The 18137-nt window shown below is 39.4% G+C and overlaps 1 protein-coding gene across 1 annotated transcript; it reads left to right on the plus strand.

Annotated features, from left to right (window-relative positions):
* The first annotated feature begins 434 nt into the window (after nt 1–434).
* Nucleotides 435–16663, plus strand: LOC149053477 (uncharacterized). The gene is made up of 13 exons (XM_089202533.1): nt 435–2273; nt 3703–5336; nt 5821–5869; nt 6043–6202; nt 6906–7261; nt 7976–8199; nt 8951–9225; nt 11067–11399; nt 11991–12150; nt 12787–12849; nt 13279–14506; nt 15762–15934; nt 16302–16663. The coding sequence occupies exons 1-12, from the start codon at nt 626–628 to the stop codon at nt 15773–15775; spliced, it is 6144 nt and encodes a 2047-aa protein (XP_089058659.1). The 5' UTR covers nt 435–625; the 3' UTR covers nt 15776–15934; nt 16302–16663.
* Nucleotides 16664–18137: the final 1474 nt, after the last annotated feature.

Here is an 18137-nt window from a genome sequence, read left to right on the forward strand (position 1 = left end):
GCCGTCGAATATCTCTCTCGGGGATTATATCTCAGGAGCAACAGAAGAGCTTTTTAAATTTGAGTCGGCTCTTTTGGTAAAAATAATAATCATAACAAGCATCTTGGGAACGCCTCGGTTCAATTCCTCCCTACAAGAGGAAGTGGAGTCAGGACAATGATTAAAAACAGGTTTTAACATCAATGTATCTTTCAAGTTGGTGGTTTAAAAGAGTAGAAAAAAGAATTAAAAAGGCAGTCGACGTTAGTTTTACACCCAGTTTGAGATGAATACGCCAGAGCAAGCTTAAAGTTTGTGCTAAGCCGCACGCGAACAGACCAGGGGAAGTTTTGATTACGGTGCGTCCCGTGTTATTCAGATCTTTCCTAAGTAAATGATGCCCTAGTTATCGTAGCACAAAAGTGAAATGTATGATATAAATTTACAAAAAAGAAAAAAAAAGGAATAAATGGGTGAGTAAATCAAGGTTTAAAAGACCAAAAGAGATTGACCTACCGAGCCTGAATGGTTGTACTTACTTAAATTTTGGGGTATGCGTGATGAGATCGCGTGACTTGTCACTGTACACGCGTGGGGACATACGGAGCGGTCAGCAGTATCGTGGTTGAAAAAAAAGTTATCAAAGATGGCGGCAGTTGGTATCGAAAGTGCGCCAGGTTTACAACAACTTTTCAAAGACATTTCTCCAAAATTTAAAGCTGTAGAATCAGAAAGCATCGTGAAAACTTTAAAAAAGAATTATGGAGGGAAATTTGATCTGCTGGATAGTCACGATCTGATGGAATGTTTTCAACTTCTTGAAAAGCATGGCTATGTATCTGACAACAAACTTAACCTAATCGAAGACTTCGTTGCTACAAAATCTGACGAGGAGAAGCTCATCAAGAAAGATATAGATCGTTTCAAGGCCTCACGTTTGGGTAAAGGTGATCCAGAGAAGGAGTTACAAGGACGGAGTGAAGAAATCAAAATAATTAACAAAAAACTGGAATCGAAAGACACCGGAGTACTAAACTTGTTTGGGTCGTCTGGTGTAGGAAAGACAAAGCTTGCCATTGAAGTTTGCTCACAGTGGCGAGGGAAGTATCGTTTTTTTGATTTACGAGAAGCAAAGGATATGAAAGCGATCTATTACAGCATGCTGCATTCTCTCGAACTAGTAATCCCAGTTGGTCGTGTTGATCAAAATTATGTTGTTACCAAAGTTCTAGAGAAGGTTGAAGAGTTTAAAGGTGAGAAAGATGCCGTTCTATTTATGCTGGACAATGTAGACCTCTTTACCGCAGGAAAAGGTAAAGAAGGGAAAAACTTGAAAACGGCTTTTATGGAATTTTTGGCAAAGCTCTCAGAAAGCAAAGGAGAACAATTTCCTTTAAAGCTGCTTCTTACCTCTAAGACTGAGTTAAGAGGTCCCAAAAGGATGGATGATTTTGAAGTGGGTTCGCTAGAGAGGATTTCTTCAGAGAAACTAATTTTTCCTAAGGGATTGACTAATGTTAAACGAGAGCAGAAGGATAATTTAATGAGCATCACTAAAGGATTCCCTCTATTTCTAAAAGGACTAGGAGCTATTATGCGACAAGAACGAAAATCTCCAGAAGAACTTATTGCAGGAATTGTGCATGCTCTAAAAAAAATGAAAGTGGAGAGGGATGCAAGTGGAAAGCTTGCTGGTTTTGATGAAGAAGGAGTGGATGTCAATCAGATGTCTGTAGTCAGTTTAATGTTTGAGACACTTTCCACAGAAAGGTTAAAGTTATCTGCAGTAGTGGTTTCCTTGTTTCATGGGCCTTTCTCTGTGGCAACAGCTGCCAAAGTTCTTGATATTGACCCCTCAGAGACCATTGTTCAGTTAGAGGGTCTTGTAGCCAGCCAAATAATTTCTGTTGTTGATGAAGAAGCAAAAGAAAGGAAGTATGGCATTCACCCTCTCTTATGGAAGTATGCTGACAGTATCAAGAATCATGAAGATTTTTATGCTCCCTACATGGAGGCAAAAGCACGTTTTTATGAACTTTTTATGTCCAGGATGGAGAAAATTGCCAAACTGATTGAGCCAGAATATGTCAGAGCATTCCATTTGTTTGAGAAGGACAGAGGAAACTATGAGTTTACTGTTGAGATCTCCTTACAACCAGAGTATTTCATTGTTCCAAGTGAATTCCACGAGATTGCTTTGATTTCATCTCTTTTCGTTGCAATGCTGACTGATAAAAAAATAATCAAGGTGTTTCATTCCTGGGCTGAGATGTGTGAAGATGATGGAAAAACAGGTGAGGGGCAGTGAAACTTTTCATGTTATATCGAAATTGTCCAAATCTCATATTTAGCTTCACCTAATTGTCTGGGGAGACATGGAAGATGCTTCTTTGAAACAGCTTACATGTAGTTTTAACTCATTACAATAGTTACCTTATTTTATTATATGGCAAGATAGTCCTGAGGTAAATCTGAGTATTCTGATTGGATCTTAATTGGTTGAGATTTTGCCATATAGACCATTTCTTCAGAAGCCATGTATTTTTGTTTGCCGAGGTATTAAAGTCAAAATAAAGAAGTTTGGTCCAAGTCCTGTATAATAAATTACTTACAGTACTGACCTTGCTTGCTTGCTTAAGCCATACCAGTCAGCATTGGTCCCTGTAATTTAAGTAAAGAAGGAGCTATGTTGAGTCAGTACTGTCAAATCAGTATGGCCCTTACACTCAGTTAGTATGAAGTTATTATCTCTTTTGTAATTAGAGGCAGTATTATTCTCTCATGAGAATTCCTGTTACTATTAAACACCTTCCTATATATTTTTGCTTTTGTCTGAACCTCATCATCAGTACTCTTGTCCATCATTGAATCCCATGTTCTTGAGTTAAGACATGAGATTCAGTTTATTATACAACCTTGTGGCTTCCTGCCATCTATGACGGTTAATGTAATGACATGTGGCCATTTAAACTGTTATTGCAGTTTGGCAATTGGAACAGTGGAGGAGGTCTATATGCAAGTAATTAAAATTTGACAGAGCCACTTTCGGATTACATAATGCGCACAATCATCCCACCAAAATGTCAGACTTGACCTGTCTGGAATAGCCAACTAGATTTTGGTGCTAAAACTATGAGTTGCTGAAATTAAAGTGACTACCTTATTTTTTACCTTGCAAATCAAACTAAAGAAAAATCTTTAGTGAGCAGGCTATCCAGGTTCTAATAAGCTTTAGGCTGATATATTGAATAAGGTGGCTCTTTAAGGCACCTGCGGATATTTTATGTCTCAGTTTTTTGTTACTTATACTTTGCTGTTGATACAGTCAATTGGAATTTTTGTGTTGTGCAGGACTGGGGTAGTTTTGCTAATAATTTTGCCGCTAATTTTTAAGCCAGCCTGCACTGTGCAATCAGCCAAGCTGAAATTATTCACCAATTTACTCCCAGAAGTCCTATTACCATCACTTATGTAATTCCACAAGGGAACTGGGGAGAAGCTACTTAGGAGGGGCTCTGAGGATAAGACAGATAACAAAAATAGTAAAAAAAGAAAGAAAAAAAGAAAGAAAGAAAGAAAAAGTGAAATTTTTAAACCACTACCTGGGAACAAAAAACAATCTGTCTTCTGATTATAAATTTACACTTTGTCATTTATAGATACTGAGCACACTTCATCAACAGTGATATCTGTTTATTAGTTTGATTCTTCATCTTTGTATAGGTTCTCTTTGCCGAGCGCAGTTAAAGTCCTGGGAAGCCAGGGAAGTTTCAGATGTTGATGGAACAGAGAGAGGATTTGAAACATTGAGGGAAGCTCTGAATTCACTTGAGAAAGTTGAAGATCAAAGTAGTGAATCCTTTATGCTCACCAAGGGGCTTTACTTGCAAGCTGAAGGTGAAATCCTTTGGAGAAACAGAGACTATAAAAAAGCACTGGCAAGTCTGGAGTTGTCCTTAACTTTCTCTGAACCACTGCTAAAGGAGCATACTGATCTTGCAAGGTGCTACAATGCTATTGGAAACAGCTTTTTTCATCTGGACCAGCCCAGGAAAGCGCTTGAGTTCTATGAAAAAGCATACAAAATGCAAAAGAAATTAGCATCTGAGTATCACTTTGACATGCCAATGTACAAGAATCAGATTGGAACTGCGTATGAAGGCCTTAAAGATTATGAAAAGGCGGTTCAATGGTACAGAGATGCACTAAGTCTTCTAGAGGACCTTAAACTTTTAGGTGATTTGGATGAGGCACTCTTCTCAAGAAATCTTGCTAATGCACTCATGTTTCAAGAGAAATATAAAGAGGCAATGGAACCTTCAAAGAGGGCTTACGACATAAGGGTGAAGCATCTCGGAAATCACCCACAGACTGTGCGCAGCATTTTTCAACGAGGGGTCCTTCAGGCCAACCTTAAAGATCCAAAAAAAGCTTTGAAGCTGTTTCTTGAAGCATGGGAGATGGAAAAGTCACTTGGTGTAGGAAACCATAGTGAAGTGTGGCAAAAGATTATCACAGGAGTGGAAGATATGTGTGATTGGACATTGAATTTTCTTCGAAAGAGGTCATTTAGGAAAGAGGCTTTCAAGTTTTGTCAACGTTTCTGGGAAGAGCAGAAAGCTTCTCAACAATTCACTTTCAATATGTTTAACAAAGGCATCGTTGATGCTCTGAATGATCTTGCTCATGACAAGAAAGACAAAGCTGTAGTGCAAAAGGAAAAGTTTTGGTTCTACGAGGTGAGGTGCAATGCCAATGAGAGAGAGTTTCAAGAGGACTTTGAATTGGAAACTGATAATGACGCTCTCTGTGTCATGCTGAGTGAGAGGGAAAATCTCTTGGATGACACAGTGGTGCTCTCTTCTCGACTTAAGGAATGCGAGAAGGTGAGGAAATACAAAATGGACAAGGTGGCTTTGTACAAAATGTTTCTGGTGAGAGTGGGTTTCCTTGGAAACAAAGAGGATGAGTTGGACAAAGCATCATTGAAGAGGAAGGTAGAAGAACTTTACAAAGAGACAGGACAAAAAGGAATGATTGTGAAATTTCGAGAGACATTGTTGGATTCATGGCAAAAGCAGTGGGAAGAAGGAAAAAGTAATGAAAAAACAGGGAAGACTGGCTTGGAAAGGGAGAGAACAATCGAGGGAATCCTTAATCTGTGCCTGGAACTCAAAAAAGTAAACATGTACAGACAGTATGGACAAGAAGCATTGAGCTTTTATGAGGAGATATGGGAGATAAAACATGCTGAGATGAAGGACCGTGAAATGAAGAAGTTTCTTCGTAAACTCAAAGAGTTGGCATCGTCCATTGAAGATTACACCAGCGAGAAGTTTTACAAAAATGCATTACAGGTAAGATCACGCTTATTCATCAACAAAAGCAAACATTGACCTTGTCTGTTATGGAAGCAGCTTTTTGTATCAGGTGTTTTCTCTTCACTTTGCACCATGGCTGAACTCTTTTACTTCCAAGATCTCATTAGTGATTCTCCTTACTTTCTACCAAACAATTGTTATGATGTTTTGGATAATTTGGTTTTGGATCAACTTGTAATCTCTTTATGGATATTTTTCTTTATTCTCACAACTTTTCTGCTTGTTATTGTATTGGTATTGTAAGGAGAACTTCTGTCATGGTCACTCTTGGGAGGAAAAGGGCTAATCCCATCATTTGATGTACCATGTGTTTGTTCTGTTTTGCTCTGTTTTCTGTTCTGATTTGATGTAGTCACCACTGGTGACAAATCCTCATTGTTGGACATTGATAATGCCAAAATTCAGATACATTTAGTCTCTAAATTTCTGTCTTCAACTGTTGTTATTTGTTTCCACTCAGGTGCTAAATGAAACTGGGAGACGACCAGGAGCCAAATTAAGGCCAAGAGGTACTAAAATTATATAGAATTTTAAATTTTTGTGAACTCGAACATCTGAAAGAGAAATATTATGATGGTTCATGCTGCCAAAGATCTAGACTTCCTTCTTGCCTGGTTTTCAGTTTCCATAGTTTTACTTATAGCATGTTGCCTTCTCCTGACCTTTCTATCTTCTCCTATAGCTGCACAGACTTCTCCTACACCGAAGGAAGAGGAGAAGGTTAGTGAAGAAGAAGAATTGGAGATCGAAATTGGTTCAGAAGAAGAGAGTGAGGTTGGAGCTGAGGAGCAAGTAGACACAGATGAAGATGTTCAAACTGAAGACAGAACCATCATCTTCAAGTAAATAACAAAATTACATTTTCCAATATTTCATCTTCGAATAGTTATATAGATGATTGGGGAGACATGCTCTCTGATTGGTCAAGAATTCTCCATATTTTTTTATACTCAACCCACGAGAAATGATTTTAATAGCTAAGAATTGAATTGAAAATAGCCACTGTTTATCTTTTTGCTATGTCTCTGGGGAAGAAAACAAAAGAAAAATTCAGTTTCTCTGATACTTGCTCTAGGAACTTGACTTTAAGAATCATATTCTTCATGCTTAGCAAGTAGTCTAAGTAGTTGGGCAGTCGTCCAGAACTTTACAAGAGAGGCTGGTGTATGTTTTTATTTTATTTTGTTCCTAAACTCAAACTGTTTAGCATCTCATTTACTTTTCTCACTGTCTGTCATGGAATAAAAAGCGAGTAGCATAGCCAATCAGGTTGCAGCATTTGTGATAGAATGAATATAGACTTATGCAATTGTCAAAGAATTCTGCATTGATTTATTTCCCCTGTCACCCTCACAAAGAATTGTTCTATGATTGATTGTCAGTTCAGTTTTGATCAGAGGTAATTCTTAATTCTTCCACTGCATAATTTTTCTGTGGGATTTTTCTTGTTTTGTTGGGTTCTTACAGAACTTTCAAAGGGGTGAGTGTGAATTTGTGGGGTTGTAAAGCAAAGGTTAATGCTCTAAATGTCTATTTGCTCCTTAGAGATGAGATAACAGACAAGGGAGACACATGGAATCTACCAGAAGCTGGTGCATTTATCACCTTTTCTCCAGGATTTGTGAAAGAATCCTTGTGGATCTTGTGTTCCATGCAGAGTCCTAGATCCCTCTCTCCTCCCATAGGCAGTAATGAGCTCTTGGTGAGTAATTTGATCGAACTATCTCATGAAGGCCCACCAACTCTAGAGTCTATGGAAGCTGCTACAGGAAGCATAACCATGGGTTTGTTGCACAGTGCCTCTGATTTCGAGGGATATGAAGTAGTTATTAAGAAACTTGTTGACCAAGAAAACAATGAATGGGAAGATTTGGAAACAAGAATGGTGTGGAATTCAGCAGGTATTTAAACTCAAGTTATTAAAATTATTTATCTACCAGACAGGATATTTGTTATTATTCTAGCTATAAATCCACAGGAAATTTTCTCCTCATACAGCTGTAGTTGCAATAATAGTGATTATTATATGGCAAGGTAGTCCTGAGGTAAATCTTAGTGTTCTGATTGGTTCTTACTTGGTCAGTATTTTGCCATACAGAGTGTTTCCATGGAAACAGTTGTAAGCCCTGTATTTTTTTTTTTTCGTCAAGGTAAGCAAATTCAAAATGAAAAAGTTTGGTCTGATTGCCATATGATAAACTACTTACTATGGGAACATTTTTGGTTGGAGTAAAAAAATTTGTTTTCAAAATACTGGATTCACATAGAGCAAAACTTGTCTTTATATATTGTAGACAAATTCATTTCCACAGTACAAGTGTAGATACCCAGTTGAGACTTCTATTCCAGGTGGGCAGTTATCTAAAGCCAATTCATTTCTTTGATTGAAAGATTAAGAGTGAGAATGCATCTGACAGCAAAGCTACAGATCGTTTATTTTTTTAGAGAGTCGATGTAATACCCCTGTCTCTCTTTCCAAAAGGTATAGGTGACTTTTCTGGCAGGAGCTCAGGGGAGGGCCTAGTTTTTAATATGGAATCCCGCTAGGTACCCTTCATGCTGAAGAGTCAACTAAATTTACTAAATAAATGCATTTTTCATATTCTTTCTTGAAGAAATGAATCCAGCTGTTATGGACTGCCCATATGCTGAAGCGACTTGCTCTGGAATCTGCTTTACCTCCTTTGCAGCTATTTGGCGCCTGAAGTCTTTTGTCTTTTGGAAGACGAAGAATCTGAGCCCCGAGTTTACTTGCACAGTGCCAGACTATCCAAATGTCTGTGTTTCAATCCCATGGAATTCTGTTCCTGACAACACAGACTTCTCTTTAACTCTAAAGGTAACTAAACTTAGTGTAGGTTTCAAATAAGTCAAACCATAGCCACTTAAACGCAACTCTGAGAATATCAAGGTTTACTAATCACGGTCCATAACCTGCTAAAATACAATAGATCAACAAGGCTAGCACAAATGATGTGATTTGGTAGATTTCATAGTTATTCTTTACGTAGTTGATTATTGGAAAAGCTGTCAAAGCATCGTAGATTGTGAATTGTTGATTGAAGATCGTTGATTTGAACTAATGATAAAATACCGTAAAAATATTTCTGAGAACTTGCTCTTATATGTTACAAGCTTGGGAGTGAATCCGAACCACGATTGATCATGTCGGCTAAACAATATATTAATTTTATAAAAAAAGTATTCAGTGATCTTACTTTGGTCTGGGAATATTTGCGAACGCTCTAAGGAATAAAAAATTAGGTCAAATTCTCAATTCTCGGTCGTAAGTATTCCTGTACAAACTGTTATAATTCCGCCATGACTGTTACTGCGCAAGATGATCATCTCACAGCTGGCGCTTGGGTTACCTGTGGTTCCAGTGGCAGACTGAAAAAGAGGAAGCGAAGGTTTTCCGTGTCAAAGTATTCAAATAAAGCGTGGTCTGTAATCTCCTATTTGCACCCTCAAATTACACAGGCCTATGATTGATTTAGCGCATGAACCGTAGGAATACGCGTCATCGAGTTGATGCTGAAGCCTCTATAATGTCGGTGTCATAAATATTTGTTGTTCCTTCTGGATCACAGGTACAGGAAGCACCAAGCACCGATGGCAGAGTTGGAATCTTGTTAGGTCCGGTTCTTCACATTTCGTGCTCACATGAAATAACGCTCTTGGAGCCAGCAAAAATCAGCCTTCCTCTTGCCCTTTTTAAAGGTGATAGAGAATTGTTGGACATGCACTCAGGTCAGTGGAGGATATTTCACTTTCAGCAGGAATGGACAGATATCACAGATCGGTTAGAGATGTCAGTTGCTATTACAGATGGAATAGTGAGATTCAAAGTGAAAACTTTCTGCAGGTAAGTAGAGGTTCTCATTGGTATAGATTTAAAAAATGTTCGCTGATCACGGCAGTGTTCGTGATGTTGCCACTTATAGACCAAGTAATGGTCAACCTCATGCATACTGTTCTACGACGACTATGTTGAGAAAGACGAAAACGATAGCGTTAACGACCACGACGTCAACAAGGACGAGAATGACGACCATGACATGGACGAGGGCATGGACGAAGGCAAGGGCAAAGACAACATTGAGAACATGGACAAGGACGAGGGACGAGGAAGAGGAGGATGAAGGGGACGAGGACGAGGACGAGGACGAGGACGAGGACGAGGACGAGAAGGAAGACGAGGAGGGGAAAAAGGAAAAGGACGAGGAGAGGAGAACGAGGACGACGGTGAGGGGAGTAGGAGTAAAGGGGGGGGACGAGGACGAGGGCAAGGATGGGGAGAAGGAGGGGGACGAGGAGAAGATGACGAGGACGAGGAGGAGGACAAGGAAAGGGACGAGGAGAGGAGAATGAGGATGGCGGTGAGGAGGAGTAGGAGAAGGGGGGTAGGGGGAGGACGAGGAGGAGGACGAAGACAAGGACTCAATCTAAGACGACATTTGTGACATTGGCAACGAACGTGACTATCACCTTGACAATGAAGATTCCTTTACAATAATGATGTCAGTGTGACCCAGGGTTCTCAGTTGAACCCGTAACCCGTAACACCTGTCACGGGTGTCACAGGTAAGTGTTACGGTTGTCAAAGTGCTTCAACCAGTAGATCAATTCGTCTATCAAATGCAAATAAAAGAACGGCTTTTTGAGTAAATTGCTGGGTAAACTATTGACTGTTAGTTGCTTTCGCAATGTACCTTTCTTCGGTTTTAGTTGTCAAAGTGAATAGCCTTTTTGCAGACCATAGAATAACCGAACAATCGCTTCACGTCTCCGCAACGTTGAATATGGCCGCCATATTGAATTTGTAAATTTGAACCCAGGCCTCTCGCAGATGTCGTCTTTCCACGTGCAAAAACATGGCCGATTCATTCATTAACAAATATTTGCGCTATCTTATACTCTTTCTCATTTAGATATATAGCAGTTACTGGGTCAGTGTGGCCTTGAGAATTAGTTTTTGTAAGTGGGTGCCCCCATTTGGAGAGGACTGGTTACCTAATAATTATTTTTGTATAAAATGAATGCCATTAACTCAGAAAGCAAAGCATTGTTATTGCAGGTTAATATTTCATTGAATATTGCAGTGTAGTTTTCAGAAAGCAAAGCATTGTTATTGCAGGTTAATATTTCATTGAATATTGCAGTGTAGTTTTCAGTTTGATAAGAGATAATTTCAACTTTCCGTAGTTCAAAGCCACTGAACAGATTACAAAATGTACTTAAACTCGTTTGGAGAAAATGAGAAAATGTGCCCCCAAAATGAAGGAAAAAGCATTTCTGAGCATCTTAAATAAAAAATTTCCCGGGGGAGCATGCCCCCGGACCCCCCTAGCAGCTTGGGCCCTACGGGCCCAAGTAACACGTCCAAAGGGTGTGTATATTAGGGCTACGCCTGTAACTACCGAAGCAACGGCTGTACAAAATTCTACTGAGAACCCTGGTGTCAATGACAGCGACACCTACAATCGTAGCGGCGATGACATTGATATTGGCACCGGTAATGGCCAAAGCAGTCTATTTTAAAGGCCACACTTTCCCAACAACACCAAGTTAGTGACGAACAGCGTACTTTCCAAGCTATCTGTTATTCTAGAAAGTAACCACCTGTGAAGTGCTTCTCTTAAATGTTAGGAAAAGAAGATGTTTTTTCGATGATTTTTAAAATGAAGCCTTGTCGTTTTCTCTCAGATTTTTGCCTATGAGGGAGGCTGATAATCGTGCTGGTGTTAATGCTGGTGATGTCTCTAATCTGGACAGGAGATCGATGAAACAACGAGCTGGGTTTTTAGCTTGCATGTGTCGGGATGTTCGACCTGAAAGATACTTGCTGAGGCTATTTTGTTTCCCACTTCATTTGAAATCCAAAGTGAATAAGAATATGGTAAAGTTGAATTACGATGTGATCTTTCAAGGAGATGGAAACTCGAAGAAACCTCTATTCAACGAAGACGAAACGTCTGTTGCTCTTTCAAAAGGACTGAAGGTGCACGAAGGAGGAGATACTGACAACCTCTCCTTAACGTAAGTGTTTGTCACTCATATCTTGATTACTACCGCTTGGTGTTATTTTCTGTGATGTACATTTCATTTTGCATACTATATAGGGCCTTAAGCAGAAAACTGCAGTTGTAAAATGTTGTTCCAGACCCCCACAGCAAATCTGCACTCCAACGATTCCCTTAATCTTTAAATTTTATCTTAGACAAAATCGTTTTGGAGTACCACCGCCAAATGAAGTAAGATAAAGAGATGATAGGCAATTAGAATGTAGAGGTTACGTTTAGAACACAAGCAGAAAGGCAAGCAAAATATGCAGAATTTAATCGGGAATCAATTATGGCAGCTTCGCTACTGGTCCATCGGGTGGACATCCCACCAAAGAGCTGTTAGTGTCATTCTGTTAGAAGCCGCATCTTACATGATAGACATATGGTCATAGGGCGTGGTAATAAGTTTTCGTTAAAAATGCGCGACAGAGAGATACGAAAACTGGGCATAAATTACTAGAGCAACTCGCAAAGTATAAGCTCAGTTTGTTTTTCTGTAGACAAGAGTCTCCGTTGGATTGCTTTTACACCAACGGAGAATATGTTATTTTCTTTCTTGTGTCAGGTTTTATCATGATGGAGAGGACCAAGATTATGTGTTCGTTACTATTGAAGATGAAAGTAACATGTCAGTAGACTTCTTGAAACGGCTTAACGCCCAGGATAGGACAGACCCTGAATGGTTATGTACAGTTCCCATTATTGTTCGAAGATCTCCATCGCAGGTATTTCTTTTTGTTTTTAGTTGGATTGATCTTTCTCAATTTGCAGTAGAAAGGCACAACAATGAATGTAAACTATGCCGGATTGACACAATCGTCATCTTAATTCATTAGCGGCAAACATGATTAGAAAAGCTACTTCTAAGAAGTTAGGTTGTTTTCCTCACTCATCCCCTACTCGATTACAGGGGTCATCTGTACGTAATTCCTTTGGTGCAGATTTAACGTTGTCAAAATGACATACAAAGGGCTTAAACTTCGTCCTACTTTGACTCACTCTTCCCTTTATTGTGATAAAAATATTAACACCTTCATGGTACAGTTATAGTAGAACTTATTGAGAAATTGTTGACTGTTTATTTTTAAACTATTATTCGACAAAAAAGAAGTAGACGCAGTGGTTATTTACACGATTCACAGCCGCCCCATCAGCGGATAAGCGTTGAATTTACATCCCTTTTTGGAGCTTAGTTAGGTCAACCTAGAGCAGATTTGTATTAAACGTACTAAAGGTGTTGGGTTGAGTTTAAGAAAAATGTTATCATTACCTTTAAATCTAACATTGATAACGTCTGAATGTTTTTCATTAAGTTGTAAGCAAATATTATTGGTGATTGTTGTTGTTGTTTTTTTTTAAAGGATTCATATCTATCCTCTCAGTTCTTTCCACGTACAACCTTACCCAGGAAACCAGAAATGATTGTGAGTTTGTGTTGCTGTGATTTTGCATGAATCCTTATATTTTGAGCTTAGCTTCATGAAAACTGCTCTGTGATTGACATTTGGTGTGACTGACCACAAAGAAGTCATATAGATATACTATGCAAACTGAAATTGCCAAGTAGCAGTCTTGTTAATTGAATCTTTGAGTATGTGCCGAATGTAGTCCGTGGTTGTCTTTTTTTTGTTTTGTCAAGATAGTAGTCACTCAGGTATGGAGTCATGAGAAATGTTAACACGACAACTTCTGAGATTGTCTTGCAAAGCTACGGCAAAGAAAGCATCACACAGCATCTTTTTTATGTGTACATTTATCTACGTCCACCTTCTTCGTTCTACAATTCAAATGATTTGATTTGAAAGTCCGTTGTGATACTTTTTTCATTTAAAGAAATGGTGCTTTTCTTACAGGCGCCTTCAAATATAACGGACATGTCACAAAGCGAACGGGGAACTCGAGTTAATCCAATAGGGTCCGACTCAAAATTGAAGGTCTCTCTCTTGGCAAGTGAGTGGAGTTCGTTAAAGGGAGGATTGTCCACCATTAACAGATACCTCGCCATTCAATTGGGCGGGCACTCTAAAGTGGAAGTCACTCTCCTCGTCCCACCGTCTAGCTGCTCTGAAGAGGAGAAAAGACTCGCACAAAGCCACAGTGTTGCCATCAGGGAAGTACAGAGTCGTACAGGTTACAGTGACCCCCTTGACTGGCTGATAACTCCACCGAAAGACCTGGAAATTGATGTAGTAGTGGGTCATGGTCAGAAGCTGGGTAAACAAGCCCAGTTTATCACAGAATCACACGGTTGCAAGTGGATTCAGGTAGTTCATACCTCACCTGAGGATCTAGGAATGCACAAAAGTTATCCCGAGGCCATTCCAAAGGGCGAGGAGAAGAAAACAACCGAAGTAGAATTATGTAAACTAGCAGATGCTGTTGTCGCAATTGGACCTAAGTTAAAGGAGACCTTCTCAGCTTATCTTCGCTCCTGTGGCAAACAGGAAGACATAATTGAATTGACTCCAGGCATCTTCAGTGAATTTTCGACCATAGAAGATGCAGTAGACAATAAAAACTTTAGGGTGTTAATCTTTGGTCGGAGTGATCGAGAGGACCTTGAAATCAAAGGATACGATATAGCTTCTAAGGCAATAGCCAAACTGAGCGACCCTACTTACCGCTTGATCTTTGTGGGTGCACCTGACGGAAAACAGGAGGAGATTAAAGAATATTTGCTTCGGAATGGAATTCCTGATGACCAGCTAACAGTAAGAAAGTTTGTGCAAAGCAAAGAGCAGTTGGAAGAATTATTTCGGGAGGTGGATCTGTGCATCATGCCATCAAGAGTGGAAGGGTTTGGCTTAACAGCCCTGGAGGCTTTGTCAGCTGGTCTTCCCATTCTTGTCAGTGGCTATTCTGGATTTGGAGAAGCACTGTACACTGTGCCATCAGGTAAAAAAGTTGTTGTTAAATCTAGGGAACCCAAAGTATGGGCAAAGGAAATCGCCGATGTCCGCCAGAAGGAAAGACGACAGCGACTTCGAGAGATTCGACAGATACGGCGTTCCTATGAAGAGATGTATGGTTGGGAAAAACAGTGTGAAATTCTCGTGAAGAAGATGTGGGACATAAGTTATGGTAAGAATAGTCTAAGCTTTGTGAAAATATTAATTTCGAACTCTTTAAGAGTCTTTTTTTACCGCTTAAGGCCATGTCAAACGTGTTCCACTACTACGTTAGTATGACGTAATACGGAGAATTCGAAAGTTTGAGCTTTTTGTTGGAATAGGGAAAAATGGTAAATGTCTCATCACGAGCACGGAACAAAGAGTAAAACTGCGATTCCTCAACGTAGAATGGAACCCCAGACCTTCGAGATCCTTGCTCCTATTCTGTACGACAGCTGAGCTCCGAGGAGCTTTACTGTGAGTTAGGCTGTTATCAAATTGATATGTGACAACTCTCTCTATTCCACCACCAAACACATAATTTGTCATCTTTCTGATCCTGGTTATCAATTGATATCTATTTAGTTGAGGAATACACTTATTATCTCCTCAAACATTGCTGATCCTAGCAGTACGCAGGGTGCCTGTCACGTAGGAACATTTAAGTAACGGCTTAACTCACAAGATTCGTTCCTTAAAATTTAGTTCTGTAGTACAACATCGCAGCACGGAATCTAAAGGTCTGAGGTTTCGATTCCTCGTGGGAGAACCAGATTTCTCTCCTTTGTTGCACGTTTGTGTGAAGACGAATACAGTCGAACCTGTATTAAGCGGTCGGTTGTCAAAGTCCCGAAATTTGTACTCCTTTAACTACTGTAATTTTACCTCTGTTAAACGGTCACCTCTATTAAGCGATCGTGGTCACCCTTTACTGATTCCCAACGGCCTGTTTGTATTGTACCCCTACCTGGATTGAACGGTCACTTAAAGTGGGACCACTCAGATAAACTGAACTAAGAATAATCTATCACGTATATGTTTACCCATATTTATCTTACGAAATCAATGTTGGTAGAATTTTTGAGCGAGTCAGCATTTAATAATCACCACCCGAATTGAGTGCTCAATGCTGGCATAAATTTGAGTTAAGGTCTGAAAGTTTGAAAAGAAAATATTCAGCTTAACTCTTTCTGTCTTCCATTTGATGATTGAACGCTCCAAAAACAAATGGGGAAAAAGTATCCTCAACCTGCTTTTGAACAGAGAAATGTAGAAACCTAGATTAAAATTTAACCCTGGGTTAGCGCTAATCGGCCCTCCAAGAACTGGTCCCTGAAGTGTTGGCTAGCTTCCTATCCGCACATGGGAATTTTTCTCACAGTCTTCAAAAGAAGACCGCCTCAAATGCTGGTCCATTCACTAACAGGAATCTTGTCTTGTCCTAGTTGCAGGAAATTGAATCACTTGCAAATAGAAGAAATTGAGGGAAAATAAAGGACAAAACATGCACAAAAATAACTTTGGAATTACGCGTGGACATTATCCTAGTGGAGTACAATAGCTAAGGAAATTGTCAGATATATCGCCATTCACCCTTGATCAAGCAGTGCCTTCATAGGTGAGTTTTAGCGTGGGGCTCTCGCGTGGGGCTCTCGCTTGCTCTCCTCCTTTCATTGTTTAGTTGTTCATTACATAAATATCGTGTCTTAAATCTGGTACTTTTTAAACCACGTTTACGTCATACATAAGTATATCCGATTTCACAACTTACATCACACAAAAAATAAAAATAAAAAAGGCAAAGATGCACTTTAAACATGCCTATTTGGATTTCGTCCGGTCATCTCATCAACTTGACCTGGGGGATAAAGCAGGTTCTTTTGCGCTAATTTCCATTGCATAATAGGTAGAGGTAGGATAGAATGCTTAATGTGTCAATCTAACTTGTGTGCACTTACCTTTTTGTCTTTTTATTTTCGCCATAGATCCTTAACATGACAGTAGAGCCGACCTTTAACGTGACAATAAACAACTCAGATCAAATTGTTATCAAAGAAACCTCTGTGGCTCAAGATTCTTTAAGGCTTTGTGGTGCTGTTCACTGTTTTGGATGACAGTGCTCGACCCTATGAATGGAAATATTTCTGGAACAGCGATGAAACAGCTTAGAAATTCCCTTAAACTTGCAAACTCTTCAACCCTAGTTTATTTCACCTGCATAGATTTCTCGGAGATATTTTCCATCGTATTCCGGCTATTCTTTTTTTAGCCTCGATTAAGCTGAAATTTAGTTTAAATGTCACTTCTGAAAATAAGAAAAATCAAGAACATAAAATTATGTTTCTGTTACATGTGTGTTTCGTTAATTTTGCTTCCGCAGTATGCCTTCTCTCTTTGCCTTTTCTGATAGTAAATGGCGATATTACCTAGTGCTTATTTCATGCCGTTCACCTGCCCAGTCCCATCATCAATTTTGCTCGAACTGTACGATCATGCGTCCAATATCATTGAGCCTGCTGTTACCTCATGTATCGCTTGCGGTCAGCAGCTACAAACTCGTCTTACCTGTAATGAAGTTTCTCCCCTTTCCTCCAATCTTGACTACACTCTAAGCTTCAGTGGTCGCAAAGCCTAGTTTTCGTGCCATCGGATATCTCTCTCGGGGATTATATCTCAGGAGCAACAGAAGAGCGTTTAAATTTGAGTCGGCTCTTTTGGTGTACACGACGAAAAATCAAGCTACACTAAACGCAAGAAACCTGTAACTCACACAGCACAGAACAGTTGCAAGAACAGACAAAGAAACATAATTTGTTTTAATCTGCCCTACAGCATGAATGTACAAACAAACAGTTTCTGAACCTCGTCAGTAAACATTTTCCGAAAAATCACCGATACAACAAGATTTTCAACAAAAACAACATAAAAGTTATTTGTAACTGCACAGACAACCTACAAACCATAATTAAGAAACACAAAGGAAAAATCCTCGAAACAAACAAGACGCCCTCGACGGAAAACAACTGTAACTGCAGGAAAAAAAGACGACTGCCCTCTGATAAACAACTGCCTCACTTCAAGCGTCGTCTACAGCGCCAACGTAACAACAGGAAGTGACACAACCGGAAAGAATTACATTGGACTAACAGAAGGAACTTTTAAACAACGTTACACGCAACACAAACTTTCTTTTCGGAACAGAAACTATTCAAACAGCACGGAACTATCAAAACATATCTGGACACTCAAAGACAACAACAATTTTACAATTAACTGGAGTATTTTAGCAACCGCCCCGGCCTACAGCAGCAAAAGCAAGCGGTGCCACTTGTGCCTCGCAGAAAAACTTTACTTAGTTAGAGCTAAGAAGCCGTCTTTATTAAACAAAAGTATAAGTATAATTATAAGTATAATTTATTTACCGTCAGGTACATGGGGAGTGGTTGCCCAATCTCCCGAGCCGGAGGCTCATGATAAAAGTGACTGACTATAAAATACATTTACAAAGTCTGAAATTCTCAAATCTAAATTATTAGTTATCACGTTAAACTATTTACAAATGTATATTTAAACAGAAGCTACGTATACGCAGAAGTGTCAAAAGATTATAGACAGCTTTTGCATTGGCAGCCGGTAAAAATAAGAGTTTTCAGTTTTCTTCTAAAAGACGATAAGTTATGGGCGATTTTAACAGAAGGTGGTAGTTTGTTCCAGATGCGAGAGATGACAAATGAGTACGAATTGTGACGGAATTTGCTGTTGTAGGAATTTTGAGTTACGTTGAGGCCAATATTTCTTAGGTTGTAGGGAGTAATTCGGGG

Source organism: Pocillopora damicornis, chromosome 1 (assembly GCF_964200805.1).
Source record: "Pocillopora damicornis chromosome 1, jaPocDami1.2, whole genome shotgun sequence".
Taxonomy (NCBI): Eukaryota; Metazoa; Cnidaria; class Anthozoa; order Scleractinia; family Pocilloporidae; genus Pocillopora; species Pocillopora damicornis.